The sequence below is a fragment of the Glycine max genome, chromosome 5 (assembly GCF_000004515.6).
Source record: "Glycine max cultivar Williams 82 chromosome 5, Glycine_max_v4.0, whole genome shotgun sequence".
Taxonomy (NCBI): domain Eukaryota; kingdom Viridiplantae; phylum Streptophyta; class Magnoliopsida; order Fabales; family Fabaceae; genus Glycine; species Glycine max.
The window spans coordinates 33598164-33622416 of NC_038241.2; the positions used below are offsets into that span (position 1 = coordinate 33598164).

Sequence of the window (24253 nt, forward strand, 5' to 3'; positions counted from 1 at the left end):
GATAGGTCATTTTCAAATTGATTATGGAGGAAAATACATGCACAAACTGTCATTACTTATTAGTATTCAAGGCTTGGCATGGGGGAATAGATATTAGGTAGCTTAGAGGCATTTTTTAGGGTCCAAATTATAACTGCTAAAGGAAATTCACCCGCACTTGACCTAAACCATAGGTGCAGACTGAATAAAGAGACGTTTCGACAGCTTCACGTTATGCTTTCTATATTGTTTTTTTTTTGTCAGATCCCACTGAGTAGTGAGTATCTAATTGTAAAATGAAAAAAATTCGGTCAGATCCTATAAAGAAAATATTATTGTATATTCGAATACCCCATGTATCTATAATCATAACCATCTCCACATGTTACATGAAATTTGTTGATTACATCATGTTACATGAAGACTTGTTAGAATCATAAATATGTAATGGTCTGGACTCTGGAATCATACTATAATTTCTCTCTATATACTATACATTCAAACACTTTTACACTCAGAAAATAAAAGTTATATTTTTGAAACTTACTAAAATACCCTTGTGAGATGTGAAACAATTGCAAGCATCTGTTGATCATGAATTTAGGTTTCTAATGTAATGCACAAAAGAAAAGAAGGAAAAAAAGTTGGAGTAAGAAATATTACCCCAAGAGACCCATAACCAAAGTGTACTTCTAATTTGTGCGATAGAAGTGGGCCCAGCCTGACTAATACATAATTTGTGTGATGGGCCTAAAAGAAGAAGTATGTCTCTTTTAATATGTACTTGTAGGGCTGTGGCACGTGTAGCTGAATAAATATTGATCGGTATAATTTTTCTCTTAAAAAAAATTCAAACATTGCAAACAATTTAACTTTATTAAGGACTTCTCTCCCTCTCCTCTTTTTCGCCATTTTCTTCTCAATGATTGTAACCTCAAGAAGTTGGGAATTTGAAGATATATTTCGGTAACTAAAGGATGTAACTGAAAATCTGAATGTAAAATTGAAAAATCATAAGACAACAATGGAGAGGGTATCACAAAAATAGGAACCTTCTGATTGACGTAATTATACTCTTGTGAACACACTTTCTGTTAATCAATGTGTTGGAAAACAAATTTCATATTGGTAGGTTAAACACAAAATTATAGGGAAAGAATTCACAGTGTCGTACATTTTCAAAGAAGAGTGCTAAGAATACACTATAACATTCTCTTGAGACTGTGTCTGAGCTTGGAAAATACAGACTTATCCATATGCTTATGTGAAATTGCATTCCAGCTTATATCATCCGTTGTATGAATTGTAGGGAATGAATTTACAGTATCAGACATTTTTCAAAGAAGAGTGCTAAGAATACACTATAACATTCTCTTAAGACCGTATCTCAGCTTGGGAAATAAAGACTTATCCATATGCTTATGTGAAATTACATTCCAACTTATATCATCCGTTGTATGAATTGTCAGTGTTTAGATTTTTTTATGCTAGGGAAAACATAAACAACAAAATCTACTCTACATTATCCATAAGCAAAAGGGCATTCAGGGCCTGAGAGGGGACATTGAAAGGGCAAAAATCCTGGGATTGGAAAACTCCAACGTTTGCAAGGAAGTGACAATGTTTAAACTATTTCTTAAATTACATTTTCTTTGTTTAGGGTTCCCATAGTACCTTCTAAGGAAAAAAAAAATACTATAGTTATGCCGTGGCTTCTTTGTCAATTGTCATGCACCACTTTAAACGTGCTTTAATGTAAGAAGTTATGCATATAATACAAAAGCCCAAAGTTTCGCAAAGCTAAAGTATGCATTCAAAAAGGCCTTAAGAGTTAAGAGGCCCACCTAAACCTAAACTAAAGGTACTGATATGATCAACCCACCCAGCAGAAAATGATATGACTCCCAAGTCAATGTAGCATAAGTGCACTATATTCCAAAAGATACGCAAGTTCCAATCTTCAAAACCTCACCACTTCCACAACCATGAAGTAATATACGAAAAGCTTTATTGGGCTTATTCTGATAGATCAAAATTTGGATGTAGCTGCACATGCCCAAACCGACTTTAGCATGTTTGTGACAGGGTGAATTCCATGCAACCACACCATACATGTGTTTTGAATTTGAAAAAAAATGCCAGACTCCCCCACAAATCACACCAGCCCCTAAACTTAATTGATAATAACCACAGATGTGTGTTGCCCCTGCAACCGAATATAGAAATCATATAATAAGGTGAATCTAAATAACCCCAGATGCACTAATCACATCCACTAAATCTTAAAGCAAAGTGAGAAATAGCTCTGCCAAGATCCCCCTGTAGTAACCAATGCATCAAATCCAAATTTAATTACCACTGCAGCACCACACTAAACGGGAAAAATCAGACTATTGTCCCCAATTCTGTGTATCAAATATACTCATCTAATTACACTTCACAATCCATTTGTGCTGAACCGATAATACTGTCAAAAAGTGCCAAACTTGTTTTCTTATTAGACACTAAGCTGACTTCAACTGCTACATCATAATCGTTGCAATTAGTAAATGTTAGGATTAACTTATTTTGTATTTGAAAAAGTTATAATCAAAATTTTGTGGGGAACTTTCTAGCCGATGATTGATTTTTCTATAAAAATTAAGCAAACATAATAATTTTCAGATAGATTTTATTTTTGGTATACAGACTAAATAATTTTGCAATTATAAAGCTTAATATTTTAGAAGATTCGATGCAAAAGGAACAAGAAAAGGAGAGTTGGAACTCACCCTAAGCTTTGATTACCAATGAGTGGGAAAAATATTGTGAAAAAAGGAGGAAATTGCAAGGAAGAAGACAAAAGAATTAAGCAACTGTAAAATGTTAATGGCGAGTTCTTTTAAAAGATGGACCTTTCGATATCAAATGGTCCAATTTTAATACCTAGGCTGGCACTAATTTGATACTCCCACTGCAATATTCAAGGAAAAATAATGAGAAAACTGAGTTCATAAATTGGTAAGCTTTAAATTGAAAAAAAAAATAACCCCATTATGCATAACCTCCCTATTGGTATCACAGACATTAATCTAAGATTTAGATTTTTAGAACCAACATAATATGAGCCTAAAGAACCACATTCAGACTAGAAAATTCATATTCTTTAATAAATTAGCCATTACAAATCTAATTACTTTAACTTTATTAGTAAGTATTTAGTGTAGCATTTCAACCTACTAAAATAGGCAGAGTAATTTCTGACTCTCGGGTGCACTATTTGGCTACTTCATATTCAAGCTTGATAAAATATTCTTCATAAAAGTTGTTGTAATTTATGCATGATTCAAGACATGAATATAAAAATAAGCATCTTTAATTTGACATGGAAGTCAAGATTGATAATATTGATTTCACAACATGTCATGTAGCTTAGGCTAACTTAGACATCACCATTAATGTTAAAGTCGTATTCAGTTCATACCAATAGTGTCGACAACTATCAACAGATTGCCCCAATTTAAAATTTGGCTACGTATCATGCTAGCAATGCAATAAATTCACTATTAAGGCTAAGAAAAAAAAAAACATGTGGAAGAATAGAAGGATATAAATTGCAAACAGTAAAACGGTAATAAGATCATGTTGGAATAATCATAAAACAAAACAAAACGATTAAATAGCAATTTCTTCATTCTGCCTATTACTTTTTCAAGCTAAAATACCAAAAGAAGTCACAAATAATAATATAAGATGAGTACCAAAAGTATAATAAAGGTGTCAGAAAAACATTTTTACAATCTAATTCTTGTTGTTCGCTGTTGCTGATCATCATCTTCAACTTGCTCACTCGCTGTCACAAGGGAGTGAAAATAGAGATTCCGTATACACAGCCACCTCGGATCGATATGAACTATCGCAGTAGGTTCGATGTTCTTGCAGTTGTCCCTTGTCATTACATTTCATTAGGTTCGATGTTCTTGCAGTTGTCCCTTGTCATTACATTTCATTAGGTTCGATGTTCTTGCAGTTGTCCTTGTCATTACATTTCATCAATCCAGCTCTGACATTTGTTCCAATAATATCACCACTTTTTGTAGAGCATATTGGAAAGAAGTACCGCATAGCAAAGTTATCAGCACAAATAACAATACTCTTAGACTCTTAGTCCAACATGACTGCACTTTGTATTCTTTCATCACCCTTATTTCTACTGAATGCTTGCACCCCAAAACAGCACATAGATGGGGCGATTCTCCAAGTACCCTCAAATGACAAAAATTAAGGTTGTCATAATCAAATTCAACTGGCAGATGCATCTCTGAAAAACTTCTTTCTACCAAATCAAAGACAACAATAACATTCATTGATACATCACTACGAAAAGCCAACCAATGAATAGAACCATTCAAGAATGACCCAAATTGGTTATATAAACTACCAGGATTGTTGTTGGTATAATAAAAATGGATATAAGGAAAATGGATGCCCTCAATTTCTTTCCACGCATTAGCTCTGAGTGAGAAAATCTCCGCGCGATTTGCTTTGGGTTGTAGCATGCACCGAGTAATCATCTGTTGATGGGTCATATCCAAAACCACTAAGAAGCGTACAAAATGTGATATCCTTGTTGAAAAAAACAGGTGACAAAGGTATAATTTTGTGGACACTTGTGGTTGGATTCCATACACATAGATGGCATACACAATGCAAAAGCATAAATCCTCTGCAGGAACCTATGATTTCAACAAAGTGATAATACGGTTTGGGGCCAGGAAACTCCACTGTTACTGCAACAGAGGCAGAGTCATTGAAGTCTATGGACCGGAGTTCAGGAGCAGAAGATGCAATGAACAAAAGTCTATCCACACGTGCTGCAGCTAGTTCAAAATGTGATTTTGCAAAGTGGGGATCAGATATGAGAAAAAGTCATGCTTTGCACACGCTTTTGAAACGAACTACAGACTTCACCGGCAACCTTAACATGATTTCAGTTATTAAATCCTGTAGAAGCACCATCTTCTTCCTTCTCTCTACCACTGTCAAACCCAGTCACGAGTGTTGGTTTCTTTCTCTAGCTCGATGTTCTAAAATGACGAGAATATCAATAGTCATTAAAAAGGGTCAACTTTTCTATTATTTTCGAGTAAACTCTAGCTATAATATAATTTTTATTTTTAATAGTATTTAACCATTAAAATACTTTATGTTTATTCACTATCATTTTGTCATTTAAATTTAATTATATAAAAGTGCTTTAGAAATTTCATTGAAATATCACTTATCAACTTGAACAAATCAATTTGAATAAGCACTTTCCATTTGTTTGAACGAGAAATTTCAAAATGAGATGCAATTAAAAATAAAAATGGATTTAATTTTCTCAGAGTATATTGTAAACATTATTGATCATAATAAGAGTATTCAAATAGAATCAGAGCCATAAAAAAAAGGATATATGAACCACAATCAAATTAGACACATAAAGCAAAAATTACAAAATATTTAAACAAAGCACAAATCAAATAAGGTGTATACTTTTTTCTGGATCTTTAAGCAATGAGAAATCCAACAACAAGAAGCACAATGAGCAAGAAGCCAACAAAATCCTATCAAATTAAAAATAAAATTCATGAAATCAAACAACCCAATTAAAAATGAACACATAAAATAAAATAAAAACCCTAGATAAAGAAGATGAGAGACCAACCTTATATGAAGCACTAAAAGGGTGATTGCTCTAAATCAAGAGAGAATGAATGTCCTTGCCACGTGAAAGAGCACGGGTGAGGGTTTCAAAGTCACAAGAGAGCGAGTCGAGCTTGCGTAGAGAGAAAAGAGTGAGTTGTTAGAAAAAAAAAATTGAAATCTAACAACAAATCCAACAACAATAGAGCACAATGAGAAAATGCCAACAAAACCCTATCAAATCAAAAATGAAATTAAACAACCAAATAAAAAACAAAACACAAATTAACAAAATAAAAAAATGAAACCCTAGATAATGAAGACAAGAGACCAACCTTGAATGAAGTACTAAGAGAGTCATTGCTCTAAATCAAGAGAGAACGCCCGTTGTCACCATCATGAAAGAGTAATAGCAAAGGTTTCAAAGTCACAACGAGCGAGAGTGAGAAAGGAGCGAGTCGAACTTGTGTAAAAAGAAATGAGTGAGACACTAAAGAAATTGAAATCCAACAACAAAAAAGCATAATGAGCAAGAAGCCGATAAAACCCTATCACATCAAAAAGAAAATCAATGAAATGAAACAACCAAATAAAAAACAAAACAAAAACTAACGAAATAAAAAATGAAACCCTCGCTAATGAAGATAAAAGATGTAACACTAAGAGAGTAATTGCTCTAAATCAAGAGAAAACATGCGTATTTGCCATCGTGGAAGAGCGAGAGTGAGGCTTTCAAAGTTTCAAGAAAGTGAGAGTTGGGATGGAACGATTTGAGCTTTAATAGAAAGAAAGGAACGAGTCGCTAAAAAAGAATTAAAATTCTTTACTTTTAGTAGAATTTTAATTCTCTCATTTTTGTTAATTAAATAAGGTTCCTTATTAAAATATTACAAATTTCATCTTCTTCTAAATCCTTCACCTAAATGTGTACTTTAAACACATAGTATTTTGAATTCATTAAACAAGTGGATTGATCCACAAAATGACATGTTCAAACACATGGTTAAGCTAGTATACCATCGAGAATCAACTAATGTAGGTTAATCTCACTTCATTGATGGTCTTATTGTTATGCTCTTGCGTTCTAATCCAAACATACTTAAATGTGTTAGACTAGCATAAATTTGAGTATTTTAGTTTTTTTTTAAAAATGTTTTTCATCAAATGTATGTTTCGGATCATCAACTTAATTTGGTACAAAATCTTTTTTTTTTTTTTTGAAAAATTGTGGTTTTTCAACAATTTAAAGTTTAAAGCTTATATTTTTTTTCAATTTTTCTCTCCTAAAATTACTCTCAATTTTTCCAACAACTTTTTTCCCTTTCAACTTCATACCCCTTTTTTATAATTTATTATGTAAAAGCTAATTTTTTGGGCTATATCCAAACAAAATAAATCTTAAAATAACTTTTCAACAAATTAGTAACTTATTCAAACAAAAAAAAGATTTTGATTTTGATTATGATTAAGTATAACAACAATCAGTTATATATATATATATATATATATATATATATATATATATATATATATATATATATATATATATAATATTAATTATTGAAATAATCTAATTTTCATACCTGTACCAAATGCAAAATGAAATTGATCTCACAAATGAATGGAAGGATAACATGAAAATAAGAGTGTGCAAAAATCAGATCGGTGAAAAACTCAAACTTTAGTACTTATGAACTATTATCTAGTTTTAAAAATTGATTCGATTAACCAGACTAATCTTGAATCAATTTTAAACTGACCTTAAGAACTAAACTGATATCAAACTGGCTTTCAAATTTCTTTTTTGTAAAATAAAAAATAAGTTGATTCAAGTGAAAACCAATTCCATTAATCGCATTGATTTTGTAAAAATAATTCAGTTAACCAAACCACTTTTATGCAACAATGCATTTCTTTTCTCTTTTCTTTTTAAACCAATTGAGGTGAAAGCCAATTCCATTTCAGTTAGGTTACAAACCAGTTGAGGTGAAAGTCAATTCGATTTCAGTTAGGTTGCAAACCAATTGACCATGAATCGCCAATACTACTGAAAATTTTCATATACTTTATGTAGGTAGGAATCCACAGTAAATACAGTAGAATCAAGGGTAACTGTGAGTGCACTTGAAACGTGATGTTTATCATGTTCTCTGATGCATCCTTGACTCATCTCATGTGATCTAATACTGAACTTGTATTATTAGCACTAACTGCAATAAAACGGAGCGTTCTTTGCAAATAAAACACTAATCCCAAATATTTTAATATACCTTGCTTACAGGACACGGGTAGTCAACATTGCAAACTTGTCTTTTGAGGGGACATTAGGAGTTTCCATGTTCATTATAAACCTTGCAATGTGTCATAAGTTCAATTGTCTAACTGTCGATTGTGAAAAAGGGAAAAAGAAATATTGTAACTTGCGAAAAAACGAACATATCCGTATTCCGCAGAAACAAGAGTCCTACGTGGTTGTACAACTAAAATGAGAAATTAGAAAGTCCACTGATATATCTAATTCTAAAGGAATCCAAGACCAGCAATGATGCAACTCCATTAGCCACTTCGTCTACCTTATCTATTATGACACTTGGTCCGTTTGAATATTTGTCCAGAGGCCCATGAGATCTAACTGATTCTATTGACGGAGATGAAAAGTTGCTAGTCCCACATGCATGCAAAAACACCTATAGAAGGTACTCTAACCCCTAGTCAATGAGTGAACTGGCACAGTAAAAGCATCCGCAAAGGAAATTTAACATGCCATTATTATCTTCACAACCGTCAAATATTCTGCAACCTCTCAATACGAATAGCATAAGATGACTTGAATCCCTTGCTTTGGGTTTTAGACATCTTCTGAGAATGCAATTACCGGAAATTATTGTATGCTGACATGCTATTAGTTGGCTCTTAGCTGCAAAATTATTCTTCCATGATGACAATGGATAAGCCATTGGAAGCTTCTACTTTGGTTAACTAAATTGTTCCGACATGTGGTTTTCAGAACAGGATTGATGTAAGTTTCCTTCGTTTTGCTCCGCGATGGAAGTTCCCTTCCAGTTTAGTGACTTTGTTTTGGCATGAGGTTTTCAGTAAGGGATCGATGTAAGTTTCAACTGAGAACAACAAAGAACAGAGAGGTTTGGACCACCTGTGTGAGAGAAAACAAAGAACAGGCAGACAAACTGAGAGGATTGAAATTCATGGAAGACAATAAGCACAAATTACGTAAAATACTTGTTGGTTGCACTGTTCAACCAGTGAGCGTGGCAGGAGCCCAACCTGTGGAAGACTACCAATTCCAGCATTTTTAACAAGTTTCCCCGATAGTTCCACACAGGATCAGAAGGCATCGTGAAACTTGTGGGATCAGACGTACCTACAAGTAAACACTAAACATGTGTGATTCAGACAACTTAGGCAAGGCGAATCAGTCCAAGCCAACCAAATCTGGATGTAAGACATTCTAGGTATACCATCATATAGAAATTGGAACAACAGTAATCAGAAAATAAATTAAATTCATATAAGGAATTATTGCAGAAAAAACATGACAAAAACTGAGAAGGGAAGAAATTAGAAATCAAATGGAAGTCTGATGTCATCCTGCTTAGTTCATAAACAATACCTAATTTCTCAAAAATTATGGAAGATGCAATTATCTCCGCACCCAGATTTTCTTAGCTTGTGAACAGAACAACTTCTGAGTTTATAGAACCTGCAAAACAGAAGTCCAGTAGCTGTAGAAAGCAGGACTAAAAAATGAATACCGCCAGGTGGCCGGAGGTTGTATTGTCAGCACAGCAGGATAGGTTGATGACAGCAGTTCTTGTAACGAGATGGATTCAACATGGCAAAACAGGATTTGAAAAGCAAAATAAAAGAGAAATCCAAAGATTCAAAATCCTGTAAACTCGAGAAAAGTTTGATTGAAAACTACAGTTCAGTTCCAATTACTCAGGTACATTATTTGAAAGAATTGAGTTAAATATAAAAAACTTAAATGGAGACCATGATAGAAGTATACTGATAACAATATAAAAAGAAAGTAAAAATAAAAAACAAGTGATGAGTGTCATAACAAATCTCTGATCCAAAACAAAAAAGAATGTTGGAGTCAGTCAGAAGACTCAGAACACAGGAGTTGCAAATTTGGATTTGAAATAAAGAACAATTCATGAATTCTCTTCCTCATATGGTAACTTATTACAACCAAAACAAAAAGGAGTAATACCTCTCTCACCTCTAAAACACAAAAAAGAAAATGAAGAGAGAGCAAACTACGTGGATACAGTAGCTTTTCTCTTTCCTCCTCTCCTTAAGGTACGTCCATCTGTTCCCTTGATCATTCTTGACAAAACATCTGCTTGTTTTGTGTTCCCCTCCTGATTAAGGCTCTTGATCAGCTCATCACGGCTGCTCCAATCTGTTGATCCTCCTTTCTCCAGAATTTTACATAAAATGGAATAAGCATTGAGTGTCTTCCCTGCTGCTAAGAGAGCATCTAAAACCTTATCATAGATTGAAAAATCTATGATACAGTCTCTTTCAAGAACAAAATCTAACAGTTTGAGAGCAGCAATTGTCTTTTCTTTCTCACAAAGAACAGATAAAAGATGGTCAAAATCAGGCTCACACCCATTATGCATAAGCAAATCAATTCGTCCCAGAGCTTCTTCCACATGACCCCTCAGGAGAAGGGCCTCCAATATCTTCAAAACCAAGTCCATATTCTCCTTCGCCCCCTTCTCCACCATACTCTTCATTACTCTGCTAGCAGTTTGGACCCTGCCATCATCAAACAAACTCTCCATAACCGACCTATAAAGTGACGATTCCGGTAGATGCCCACTCTCAAGCATGCCATCCAAAGCTGTTTTAGCATCAGCCGGCTCCCCTTTTCTCAAGTAACTCTCAATAAGCAACCTGTAGGAATCCACATCTCTAGCAACCCCTCTCCTCCCCATGATCTTCATAATCTCAAAAGCAGAATCAGGGTTGCCTTCCTTCGAATGCCCTCGAATCAAATTATTAAAAGCAACTGAATCCTGCACCCCCTTTTTCAACAACTGGCGGAAAAAAGTTTCCGCCTTACCAGTCCGCCCATGCTCACACAAATACCCGATCATCAAATTATAAGCACTAGGCTCCATCTCAGAATCATTCTGCGGCCGCAACACAATCTCCTTCTCAATCAACTTGTCCAACAACTTCTCCGCCTTGTCATACACATTTGCCTTGCAAAAACTCTCAATCAACACACCATAATGCCCAGCCTCAGTCGGAATGCTCAGCCTGACCATCGCCTTCAGCACATCTGCAGCCGCATCCAAGTCCCCAGCCTTACACTGGCAACTCATCATCTTCATAAACAAAGCATTATCCTTTGGTGCAATGTACCTCTCCACCATCTCCCCCAACACATCCCTTGCCTCTGCCATCTTCTCAGCGTCACACAGCCCCGGCAACAGTGTGGAGAAAGTCACCACATTCGGCTTAACCCCACAGCCCTTCATCTCCTCAAAAACCTTCAAAGCATCATCAATCCGCCCAGCCGCAACATACCCCTTCAACATGGTGGTGAAACTAATCACATTAGGAACAATATCCCTCCCTTTCATCTCCACAAACAACTTCTCAGCCTCATCCACTTTCTTAAACCGAAAATACCCATTAATCAAAGTGTTATAAGTCACAACATCAGGCAAAATACCCCTACTCTTCATATCCTCGTAAAACCTAACAGCAGTGTCTAATCTCAACGACAAAAACATACCCCAAAGCAGAATATTAAAGGTATGGCGCGTGGGATCCACGCCCTCGAGGAGCATCGCGTTGTAGTACCTCTTCGCCATCATGTAGCGTCCGCGGCGGAGAATGACCTTGAAAAGCGCGTCGTAGGATTTCACGGTGCGGTCCAGGCCGAGCTCCTTCATTTTCTTAAAAAGTTTTACGGACTCCTGGACGATCCCGGCGCGGCCGTAGCTGTCAATGAGGGAGACGAAGGCGTCCTCGGTGACGGCGGCGCGTGAGACGCCGCCGCGCGTGTCGTTGAAGAGGATACAGCGCGCGTGGTTGAGCTTGGAGTATCGGCCGAGGATTTGGACGATCTTGAGGGTGGTTTCCGGGGTGTGGGTGAAGAGGCCGGCGCGCTCGACCCAGCGATAGAACTGAAGCGCGTGCTCCGGCGAGGCGGCGCCGTGGAGGACGTTGTAGACAAGGGAAGGGTCAAATTCAGGGACGAGGGAGCGGATGGAGTTTTGGAGGCGCGTGGTCCACGCGCGGTTGGACATCATCTTGCAGATGGTGAGTTCGAGATTGTGCTCGCGAGGGGGAACAATGGGTGGGGGTTGGGGCTGCGGGGAGGGGAGAGGAGGGTGGTCGTGGTCGGAGAGAGCTTCGGCGGTGGAGAAGGCGGAGATAGGGTTTGGATGGAGAGAGAGTCTCCATCGGAGAAGCTTGGAATTGAAAAGCAGAGCCATGGGATTGGGAGAGAGCGGAGGGAGTGATGTATGTAGCAGCGCCAGTCAAGACACTAGGGTTTAAGAGTTCAGAAACTAACCTGAAACTAACACTAGACTCGACTTTTTTTTTTTTCTCACACTTTTTTGTTTATTCTAATTTTTTGTTTATTATAATATAAATATATCTTAAATATATTTTCAGTTCTTATAATTTACTACTTTTTTGTGAAGTTTTTTTAAAATGATTTTTGTAAAATTTAATTATTTTGCTTTAGTCATTCTAATATATCTATTATTTGGTCTTTATAATATTTTGTTCATTTTAAGTTTTTTTTAATTATAAAGACTAAAACAAATTATTCACATATTAAAAAAGTAGAAATAAAAAATGAACATATTTTTAAGGAAAGTAACAAAACAACAAGGAACAAAGTAAAAGAAAGAAATTTTATAAGGATTGAAATATAAAAAAGTGATATGTTACATAGACTAAAAAATATTTAAATCTATAAATAACGAAAAAAATTTCAATATTAAAAAGTTGTTCATATGATTTTACTTTGTAGTTTAATTGGACCACATTTTTAAAATTCAAAAAATAAAAAAAATTAGTTTAAATTTAAATTTTGATAAAACTTTTGTTTTTAGATTATCACATTTTTTTTTAGTAAAAAGAGCATTCATTTCTTTTCAGGTAACTTTTAAATTAATCTTATGTTTAACCGTCTTTGATTTGTAGATTATGTTTTTATCTAATTGTTCAGCTTATATTTGAGGAAGCAAATATAAAAAATAAGTAGTAAGTTTGACATATTGACAAGGAATTTAAGAACATACCACTCTTGAATGAGATTAAGAAACTCACTTAAATTCACTTTAAGTGTAAATTTTTTAAAGTAACATTGAAATGTGAAATTTATTGTTAAAAAAGTTTCTTTTAATTTTAGTTGCATTATGCTTATTACTAGTTCTTGATCTCTCATCAATGTAATGTTACTTTTAATCACTACAATTTTAACTATCTATGGTATTAGTTCTCACAATTTTAACTAAGATATGTGGGCCGACCTATGTAGCTGAGACTACAAGACTAACACAAACAAAAAATTTAAATTCATTTAAGTTGTAGATTGAGTTTATTTGATTTGTGAGCAACATATGCTTTAAACGGGTTAGGGAGACCCATATACCTAACCCTATATAAGACTAAGTCCCAACAATTATATCTATATGACATGTGTTTCATTTCTTCAAATTCACTAGTTTAACTAAGTGATTGAGCATAAATGATTAATATACTAAAATTAAGGTTAAATTGTTTCGATAATACTTGAGTTTAATTCTTTATGAAAACAATTCTTGTCCACACTTTATTTATCTCCGAATCAATCAAGGTCATTTTTTCCTTTTTAATCGGACGATTAAAAAAAAAAAAACAAACTTATTTAGATTGAAAGGACATGGTTGTAACAATACTTCATACAAAAACACCCTTGATTCCTAATCAAGTTTGAATCTTAGTAGCAGAACTTGGCATGTTTGGCTTCCAAGCATGCTAAACTGAAACAATTATTTTGGATTGGACTTTTAGCAAAAACCTACCATGCTTGATTTTCAAGAGCATGCAATAGGTTTTGTTAGCCTAGTGTGGTTCAACTTCTTTTATAGTTTTTTCTTTTATGGGTGATATTTCTATATTATTTTATTAATATAAAAGAATTCAGAAAATAAAATAAAAAATCAAGTCACGAGAAAATTGTGAGAGACAATTATAAATAGCTATTGTTCAATTAAATTCCAATGTCTCATTGATTAGTCTTTGCACATCAACAACGTCTTGACTACTAGAATATTATTCCTTTCCCTTTTAATTTTGAAAAAATAAGAAGAGTACCAAAATAATAATGAAACCGTTTTTATCTACACCATTCCTATATAACTTTTTCCTTAAACAAAAAATGCAAAGAATGTATTACAAATAAATAAATTTCTACATGTAAAATATTATCTCCTGTTTATAAGAAACAAGTTAAATTAAAAAAAAAACATTATTTTTACATTATAACTTATTTCTTATTGACCAGAAATAATATAAACTAACAAATATTATTCTCTCATGAACACTGTCATTGTTGAACTTCAAACAATGCTCCTACGCGAAAAGAGAAATGAATATTTCATATTCTCTTAGTTCACACCCCATTTATATTTATATCCGCATAAATTAATGGATTATATTACAAAATGGTGTAACATTCATGTGATGGAAGACGAAAATTAATAATAAAGAAGAGGACTATATATGGAAAAAAAACCAGCTAATTCTGCCAAAACTTCAAGTGGAGAGATCTTTCTTCCAGAATCCTCTCTATATCCTCCATTGGAACTCCCTTGGTTTCTGGCACGAAAACAAGGACAAAGATAATGGCTATTAAACTAATTATTCCAAAAACCATGAATGAGTATTCAGTCTCAATAGCTTCAGTTACGGATAAGAAGGACTGGCAAACAATATAAGGTTAGACACCCAAACTGCTGTGGATGCCATTCCTCCACATACTCCTCTAAACCTCAAAGGGTATATCTCATAGTTGATAACATATGAAACAGTTCCTATTCCAGGTGAGAAGAACATGATGTAGAGTGCTAGGCCTATTATTGCAACAAATCCAGTTTTGCTAGGACATCCTTTGGAGTACCAATCCCTGTGTTGTGAAGTACAATGATTCTCCGAGTTGTTGTCATAGTCCCAACATGCACCAGGTTTTAGCTGTAGAACAGTTGATACCAGAGTAAGAACCAACATGAATCAATATCATTAACATCTTCTAATATTTAAAAAATGATATGAAAAACCAATTTTTTTTATCAAGTAATGAAATTTGTATAGCTGTGAATTCTCCACCTCTCAGTAAGTGTGGTTAATTTTACTTCACAGTCAAATAAATGTGGTTGTTTAGTGATACTAACAGTGTTGTGAGGTTATTGAAATGTTTACTATTGGTCAATTTTACCTCACAAGTGATTAAGAGTAATTTTTTTTTTATTCTGGATTAAGAGTAAATAAACGTCAAAGCGATCTACATTAATTGGTTAAATAAGGTGCTTGAGTTGCTATAAATCCCCTTGATATTGTCTTCGATTCCCACGGCTTATAAATATGCACTTGTGGCACTAATGCTTAAATATGTTTTAAAAGTGATTAATAATGTTACATGATTATTGAAATGTTTAATAATGATCAACATTCTTTTATTCACCTTATCTGAGGCAGCACAGAAGCCACATTTTTTAGAACCTTTAAGGCAAGTCTTGCAATCCCATTGATCACGGTTGGTAGCTGCAGTGTAACCAGAGCAAGTGCCATTGAAGGGAGTTGTTTCAGTTGGGTCAATCAATGGGGAGGAAATCTTGGTCTGGGGGAAAACGACAGTAAGAAGAACAAGGGATGAGTGACAGAAGCATTGCTACCTGATTAGAGGCAAAACCAGCTAACTGAACTATAGTGTGGGGCTGTAGTACATGACTGTGTTGATACCCACAAACTGTTGGGAAAAGACTATGCCCATCCCAGCATATAAACCTCTCCTCACATGTGATTTTAAGCATTTTTCCAAGGCTCACCCAACCTTCACCAGCTTCTACTTCCGTAATTTCCATTTCAGTTGATTCCCTCAAATTTTGAATCTCAGCCTCAACTTCCCCTTCTGGGTAAATCTTCCTCAATTTGTATACCTTCTTCTTACTTTCCCTGTTACACGTTGAAATAATTAAAAAGAAAAAGAAATACCACTAATAGTGTGTATCTTAGAATATATATCATGCGTTCTATTGGTTTTTTGTTCTCCAATCAAAATTCACACTTCAAATTGCTTTTATTTTGGTGGCTAAAATTGACAGCAATTACTGAAATGAAGTACCAATTTTGATTGGATAATAGTACTAATAGCAGTTGCATAGTACTTTTTATACTGTATTTAAGTTTTGTTTAAATCACTGACCTTTCGGAATAGCCAACGGGGTGATTCTGGAAGAAATAGCAAAAGTTGTAGTGCAGCAGGCAGGTATTGCTGCTATTCATAATATCCACCTCCATGTTCCTTTCCCCTAAAAAACGAAAATGATACCACAAATTCTGTTATCATATCATCAATTATCTCACGAATAAAATCCTGGATTTGATTAATAAATTAGATAATGTAAATGGTTTTGCTAACAAATTCCTTTCGCCTAATTATTAGCATATTGGTTAAGGAATTAAAAGAAAAAATATTTAGTGAGAGAATCATAAGAAAACACAAAAAAGATCATAAACAATATAATTTTATGGGTCTCAATAAAAATATTTTTACTTTGAGTTCTTTAATCATTATTTTAAGAGCACTGATTAGCATCTGTCTAATGTAAATAACATGAAGTAACATGTGAAGTATAAAGTATAAAGTTTAAACATTGTCCTAAGGCATTTTTTATGTGAATGTACATCAAAATAGTAGGAAGAAAAGCTGTTGAACAAGTATAGCATAGGTTCTTACCCTGGTGAAGCCCAAGTTGTCAATGTAGGAAAGGAATTGTCCCCCAGTGATGAGGAAACTATTCAGACTTACAGGGGCTCCTCGAACTCTAGTTAGAGAAGCCTCTGAAATGTAAAGGGGGGATGTCATTGATGCCATTCCAACACCAAGGCCTAAGAAAACTCGACCAAAGACGAGAACGGCCGAGTTAGGAGCTACAGACATGATGACAGAACCAGCAAAGAAGAGTGCATCTGCATAAAGGATTGTTATTTTTCTTCCAAAACGGTCATTCATCCATCCACCAACAGAAGCTCCTATGATGACACCAACAAGTGCCCTACTCACTATGGCTTTCTGTTTAGTCACAATCAAGCTCTACTGTTTATTACCATTTTATAATTATTAACAATATCAAGTTATACATGTATTTGAACAAATTTCAGCACATCCTCAAGTCTTGGAGCCTCTCCAAACGTCTCTCTTAGAATGTAAAGGTTTTTTACTGTCACATTATAATCACACATTATCATATATGCATTGATTTCTAACAGTGTAAAAAATTTTAGAGTCACAAACTCATATTAACCTCAAAAGGTGGTGTAGTTTATCCTATTTAACAAAGTTGCAACTAACTAATATGCTTGAATTAATATATGCAATTTTAAAATGGGAAAACTTAACTACTGGGTTTCTAATCCAGCTTCTTTGGCTTGTGCCTACCAAATAATTAAATAAACACAAAGATGAAGGTCAAATGGGAATTGCTGGGACTCTTGAGAATTGATTATCAAAAACCAAACTTCATTAGGAGTTGTAGCCACAAGCATTACCTGAGGCCAAGTCTATCTGTCCACATCTTTGAAATCTTCTCTGATATACAAATGTGCCCCAGATATCACACCTATACATTCCCATAAAAGGTCAAAGACTTTCAAAACAGACACATAAGTAGTGAAATGGGTGTCTTAGTCTCAGTAAGTTAGAAAAGTAAAAATAATAAGCGAAGAGACATAAACCATTATGATATGATGATATACTTTATAGTATTACTAGTGTCATAGCCAAAGAGAAGGCCTCCAATTCCAGCAGAAAAAGCAAGGCGAAGACATAAGGGTTGTTCTTTGAAAGAGAAAGACACTCTTTGAAAGCAGAGCAATCAGCTTCAGGGACTCATCCCTCCATACTTGATCAAAGCGGGGTCGTTTATAGTTGTTACTGCTTCAATGCACAGAGCCATATATGGAAAATGGACTCCACCAACTCGTGTAAGAAGTCCTTGGAAAGTGAGTAGGGGCAGCGAATCAGAGTGAGTTTAGGAGAAGAAGAAAAGACAAACACATTGTGACCAAGTAAGAATTGCTCCACTCTAATAATGGAATGTTTTGTGAAGCTATAATGGGGGAAATTTATTTTAAAGTTTGTACATATTAGTGTTGAAGCTAGATTAGTTAATTAGGTTGGGTGTTAGTGTTACATAGCCAACCCGATTTCTCAACATCTTTTCTTGTTTTCAAAATTTTAGAAAAATTCAATTTTATTTACTCACTTGTTCATATTTGAAGGGCATCAATATTGCGTTAGTAGTATCAAATTCAAATTCTTCAGATAAGATCTCAATTTCAAGCCCAACTGTGATAAACTGTGATGGGGAGAAAAGTCACTCATTGAAGGTGTTTTGTGAGTTTCTTTAGAAAAATTAAGAGCGAAAACTATTTCTATTTTATCTATTAATTCTCAAAATGTCAAAATTTAGAACTTTCACTGATATCTGGAAAATGGCAATTTGTTAATACCTCAATTGAACGCAACAGTTAGTTTTGCATTATGAAATAAAACACATAATAATGCTGATGACTGAACACTCATTACATACAATTTATCATCATTATATATTACTCATTGTTCATCCTTTAGGATTTCATAAAAACATACTAGCCAGTAGCCAAACACTAACTGCAATAAAACAGCAAATCTTAAGAGAGAAAAAAAAACTACAAACAAAAGCTAGAAAACATCTAAACATATTCCTCTTCACTACTTAACCTTAGAAGAAACCATAATTATCTCACATCACGGGTAAGAGTCAAGTGGTGCGAAATATTACTCTTTCGACAAAGATCTAATCAAACTTAATCAAGCCTTCTGGGTAGGACTCCTCTTCTCCCAAAACTTGAAGTGCAGACCTCTTTCCTCCAGCATCTGCTCAACTTCTTCAATTGGAACTCCCTTAGTTTCTGGCACGAAGATGAGAACGAATAAGATGCCAACGAGAGCAACAAACCCAAATAACATGAATGTCCATGCTGTCCCAATAGCCACGGTCAAAGTCAAGAAGGACTGCGAAACAATGAGGTTTGAAACCCAACATGTTGTAGAAGCAATTCCTCCACATACTCCACGGTACCTCAGAGGATAGATTTCAGAATTGACAACCCATGGAACAGTTCCCATCCCTGGTGAGAAGAATATGATGTACAGTGCAAGTCCCACTATTGCAAGCCACCCAATTTTGCTAGGACATCCTTGTGTGTACCATGCTCTATGTTCTTTTTGACACATACCCTTTGTAGCATCATTAGAAATCAAACATGCGCCAGGTAAGCGCTGCATGCACATGTAATAGACACTAACGTAAGAACAAGCATATCAATGAATTCAATAATTACTACTGTATACGGAGAAATTCATTTTTTTATCTGTAAAAATCAAAAATAGGTATCAGGAGGTTTATAATAATTCACACATTGTTCAACCAACTGAGCTAGACACTCTTAGTATCGAAACATTATATTTGACTTACGTTGCTAGAGACGTCGGATGCACAAAAGCCACATTCTGCCTTTAGACACTTCATGCAATCCCATTCATTAGCATTCACAGCTTGGCTGAAACCAGGGCAGGTGTTGTTGAAATGAGCGGTCTCAACCGCACTAATCATTGGAGAATGAGTTTCGGTTTGGCGGAAAGTGAATGTTAAAAGGGCCAAGGCTACAACACAGCCACACAAACTAAGCAAAGCAAGTTTCTTTCTCCCAGTCTTGTCAATGAAGTATATGCTCAAGATCGAACCGAACGCGTTAAGCCCAGAAGTGATCAGGGAGAGGAGCATTGCCGTCTGGTTGGATGCAACACCAGCTAACTGAACAATTGTGGGACTGTAGTACATGACAGTGTTGATGCCCGTGAATTGCTGGAAGATTTGAAGGCCCATTCCTGCCACCAAACCTCTCCTCACTGCCTTGGTTTTCAACAGTTTGATTATGCTGATTTTTTCTGAGGATCCTGCCTGCTCCAGTTCCGTAGCAACTGAATCATGCAAAGCTTGGATTTCTTCTTCAACATCATTGGGTGGATAAATTTTCCTCAATATTGCTTTTGCTTCCTCCTCCTTTCCCTGTTACATAAAGGGAGACAGATTTTATAAACACAAAAAGATCTAATTCTTACAAAGATAACAAAAAATGTAAGATGTATTATGAATTAACTCACCTTTCGGAACAGCCAACGTGGTGATTCTGGGAGCGTGAACATTAACACCACTTGTATTATAGCAGGTGCCGCAGCCACTCCAAGCATCCACCTCCATGTACCCGGCGCCTGAATAAATTAAAAATTAACAAAATTCTATGACCATATCACAAGAAAACAATGCCTTTTTTTAAAAGAAATTCAACAACACACAAGCATGGATTGCAAATTTGTAATGCAAATTCCATTTTTTATTTTGCCTAGGACATCCTAGCCGATTACCAGATACTAATCTCTTGAGATATATACAGTGGCGGACCTATGCTTGTTAGAGTGTGGATAAATGCATCCTCCTCTTTTTCTTAAAATTTTATATTTTATACATGTATTTGAATCCCTTAACTTATTATCATTGAAAATAAACAAATACACCCCTTATCAATATATTAAAACTATTCAGCCATCAATTTGTTTTGCCAAGTGTCAATTACGGGTGTAATGAGGTTCATTTTTTTTCTCTCTCAAACACTTTCTTTATTTCTCTTTACTATTTTTTTCGCTGTTGTTCTCTAGTTTTAATAAAATTGTATGTATTTATTTTAAAATTTTATATTTAACATCTCTTATTTCTATGTGTTTAAATCATTTTCTCATTTTTATGTATTAAATTTGTTTTTTTAAAATAATTTACTCTCAGATGTTAGATCCGTCAATACATGGAACCTAAAGACACATACTTAATAAGCCATGCCAATTCCATTTGGAATATAGTATCTGTTATGGACACAAAGTAAAAGAGAAGATTGGGATGACCTTAGTGAAAGCCAAGTTGATGAGGTAGGAGAGAAATTGTCCACCGGTGATGAGGAAACTGTTGAGAGCTACAAGGGCTCCTCGAACTTTGGTGGGGGAAGCCTCAGAAATGTACAAAGGAGATGCCATTGAAGCCATTCCAACACCAAGGCCAACAAAAACTCGACCCAGGACGAGAACACCAGGGCTAGGTGCAGCAGCCATTATAACTGACCCAATTAAAAAGAGGATATCAGCTAAAAGGATTGATGTTCTTCTTCCAAATCGATCGTTCATCCATCCACCCACTGCAGCACCTACTATTGCTCCTGCAATTGCTGTACTCACTATAGCTTCCTGAAATTTTTTAAAGGCACAACATAGTACATATTTTATTAAATAAAAGATCTTTGATTTGAACACAAGGTGTGTCAAAATCAAGCCATAACAATTTGACTTGCACAATATGTGCATAAATGCTTATAATTCAAATCAACATCGAAAGAAAACCCTGCACGGTTTCACAAATTTCTACAAGTAGTTCGTTAACACATGATATTTTGAGGAACTTGTGCTTCAAACCCAGAACATCGAGGGAAAAATGTTCTGTATTATACCCATGATAATTAATTGTAGGAACCATTGACTAAAATCTAATTTTAACCACCTTAGGAGTTTATCTGACGTATCGTTTATCAAAATATTACCAGTTAATTAAGCATTATAGCACATTTTAGAAGAACCAAATCCTTATATAAATTGTTTAGATTGAAATAAAAAATAATCTTCGTAAAAGAAAGTGGTGAAAAAATTGCATTTTGAATATTGATATAAGAGAAAAATCTGTGGAAAAAAGAGAGATTCTCTTGAGTGAAAAAATTATGCCATTTTTAATAATGATGAATTGAAAATGATGGCAAAGGAATTCTAAGAAAGACGTAAAAAATTATTCTTCTCAACCCTGTTTCTCCTAAAGTGAGAAAAGAAAAAGTGCTAAGGCTTTTTCCCTATTAAAGAGAATTTTTCCTTCTCTCTTATTTCTCTGGTATTTTTTTCTTCTTTTATTTAACCTTTTCATAATTTTAGGATTTAAGTGACGTGTGCACTTAACGTATAGTTTAAGGAATAAAATTTAATTCATTACACTGTAGTGTACTGAAAATAAAAGTTTTTTTTTGAAGAAAATCTCTTTTTGTAAAATAAGGTAAAACATTGTCCCTATAAAAAAAATTATATCGTAAATCAACCACAAAATATCACTTTTTTAAAAAAAATTGAGTCTATATATAATTACCTTAAATTTCATACATATCTATATATAAGCCCAGTACAAATTCAAATCAAATTGACAAAAGAAAAAAAAAGGCTTTTTGTCAAATATAACAATAAATAATTTCTTTATATGAAAATACAGGAGATCTAAATCATTAATTGGACAATTATTCTTTCCAAAATAAAATTGCAAATACTTAACATTAATTTACTTTTTTTATAATCGTGTAATATTCCTCCCACCTAATTAGTCCATTTTTAACTAAAGTGATACTTCCAGTTAAGGCTAATGCATCAACACCTTTGGGTTTTAACATTAATGTTTCTTGTTTACTTTCAGTGATCACTGGGTCCCATCTATTTTATATGTTAAGTTGCTGCCTTTGCTTTTTTTATGAATAGATGGATGATGATGCAGTTTGAGAATATGTCATGGTTTGGCAAAATAAATAAATAAAAACATTTGTCAATTTGTGGGCTGTTTTCAAATCCGAAAAAGAAGAGAATAACAAACAAACAAAAAGACATGTGTAAAAACGTAGAAACAAATAAAAATATATAAAGTAAAACAGATCAAACCGGATCTTGAGATATATTAAGTCAAAATAATTATTAAATAAAACAGAATCTCAAAATAAAAAAAGTGAGAGGGTCACATGCCATAATTAATTACCAACTAAAAGTTTCAGTAACGCATTTATAGTGACGACCGAACAAAAATGAAGAAGAAGACAAACTAATCCAATATTCGCCAAATAGACGATCAAACAAAATTCATGACTGAAATCAGAAAAAGGGTAAATAAAAAAATTGAACTTTTTCGTAAAGAGTAATGGTGTAAATACCTCAAATCCTTACAATGATTCATAAGAAATTAAGATAAGAGATAGTAAAAAAAGAGATAAATTTATATAATCGGGTTTAAAAGTTAGCTATACGAATGACAATATCAACGAAAAGCATGCAAATTTTGCGAAACATGGATAAAGGTCGTTTGACAAAGTAGTATGAATGCACAAAACCATGCGTTTTGTTTTTGCGTGCAACCTGTGAAGTTGTAACTGAAAACAATGTATGAGGAGATAAAATTTCATCGAAGAAAGAGTGGGGATGTAATTATTAATTTAATTGTATGAAGGACGAGAAGGTTTCATTATTTTGTTTTTTTGACTCTTGGGATTTAGGGGTGAAAAGCATGCATTAATTTACCTGAAGCCAAGTCTGCCTATCTACCGCGGTGAATTCATCCCTTATATACAAAAGAGCTCCAGATATCACCCCTGCAAAAATACACACCCACCGATCAATCGCCAAATGCACACACAAATAAGAGCAAAACATAGGAATGAAAAAAATATTGCGTTTTTTCAAAAGTATTGTCTTTTGGTGACAAAAGTCAATTTTGTTTGAAACACGGTTGAATATTAAAATACTGAGACCTATTCTGTTTGAGATTTAAACATGAGTAGTCGTGGGATGCTGACAAATAGTCTCTTTTGTTAAACCTAATCCGATAGATAAAAAAAAAAATGAAGAAGAAGAAGAAAGAATTGAAAGGTTTGATTTGATTTACCGGTGTCATAGCCAAAAAGAAGGCCACCGATTCCTGCAGAAAAAGCGAGGCGAAGGACATAGGGATTCTTCCATGAGAGAGAGAGGCATTCACTGAAGGCAGAGACATCGGCATCAGGTACTCCTCCTTCCATGTAGAAATAACAATGGTCGTTGTTAGAAAAAAACAGGGTGAGAAAATGAGAGACGAGTATGAAAATGAGTTAGGAGTAAGGAGGTGCCGAATTTATAGAGGAAACCTCGGTTTCGACGTTAGTCAGTACCCGCCCGCACTTCACTCGCTACACGATAAAGCGTCAACAATCAATTTCATTGAATGGTGTTTTTTTTTTCTTTCGATGTAGTATTAAATACTTTTATTTTTAGTACACTGAATAATAAATTTATTCATTCATTTATTAATAATAGTAATTAATGCTTCGATAAAAGTTATATATTTTTATTTTAATATAATAAATATTCGTTGATTTATTGACTGCTATTTATATAGCGCCTATTAATCATTTCTATAAGCATTTA

General features: G+C 34.3%; 2 protein-coding genes, 1 long non-coding RNA gene and 2 pseudogenes across 3 annotated transcripts; all 5 read right to left on the bottom strand.

The window, feature by feature from the left end:
* Window positions 1–4010: 4010 nt before the first annotated feature.
* On the bottom strand, window positions 4011–4977 carry LOC106798738 (F-box protein CPR1-like; annotated as a pseudogene).
* Window positions 4978–8011: 3034 nt separating this feature from the next.
* LOC106798739 (uncharacterized) lies at window positions 8012–9271 on the bottom strand. Its single transcript, XR_001388441.2, has 2 exons — window positions 8932–9271; window positions 8012–8800 (listed from the first exon to the last, which is right to left on the bottom strand). It is a non-coding gene; the product is annotated as an uncharacterized lncRNA (long non-coding RNA).
* Window positions 9272–9806: 535 nt separating this feature from the next.
* Window positions 9807–12201, bottom strand: LOC100784587 (pentatricopeptide repeat-containing protein At2g37230). Its single transcript, XM_003524820.5, has one exon. The coding sequence runs from the start codon at window positions 12129–12131 to the stop codon at window positions 9930–9932; it is 2202 nt and encodes a 733-aa protein (XP_003524868.1). The 5' UTR covers window positions 12132–12201; the 3' UTR covers window positions 9807–9929.
* Window positions 12202–14232: 2031 nt separating this feature from the next.
* LOC100817878 (probable inositol transporter 2) lies at window positions 14233–16921 on the bottom strand (annotated as a pseudogene).
* Window positions 16922–18481: 1560 nt separating this feature from the next.
* LOC100785111 (probable inositol transporter 2) lies at window positions 18482–23937 on the bottom strand. The gene is made up of 6 exons (XM_003524821.5): window positions 23736–23937; window positions 23372–23442; window positions 20912–21247; window positions 20120–20227; window positions 19431–20024; window positions 18482–19234 (listed from the first exon to the last, which is right to left on the bottom strand). The coding sequence occupies exons 1-6, from the start codon at window positions 23866–23868 to the stop codon at window positions 18764–18766; spliced, it is 1713 nt and encodes a 570-aa protein (XP_003524869.1). The 5' UTR covers window positions 23869–23937; the 3' UTR covers window positions 18482–18763.
* Window positions 23938–24253: the final 316 nt, after the last annotated feature.

Coding starts and splice junctions, on each gene's coding strand:
- LOC100784587 (XM_003524820.5), bottom strand. CDS start 12,131: ATGGCTCTGCTTTTCAATTCCAAGCTTCTCCGATGGAGACTCTCTCTC.
- LOC100785111 (XM_003524821.5), bottom strand. CDS start 23,868: ATGGAAGGAGGAGTACCTGATGCCGATGTCTCTGCCTTCAGTGAATGC. Junction 21,248..23,371: donor ATAGGCAGACTTGGCTTCAG/GTAAATTAATGC, acceptor AAAAAATTTCAG/GAAGCTATAGTGAGTACAGC. Junction 19,235..19,430: donor CATCCGACGTCTCTAGCAAC/GTAAGTCAAATA, acceptor ATGTGCATGCAG/CGCTTACCTGGCGCATGTTT.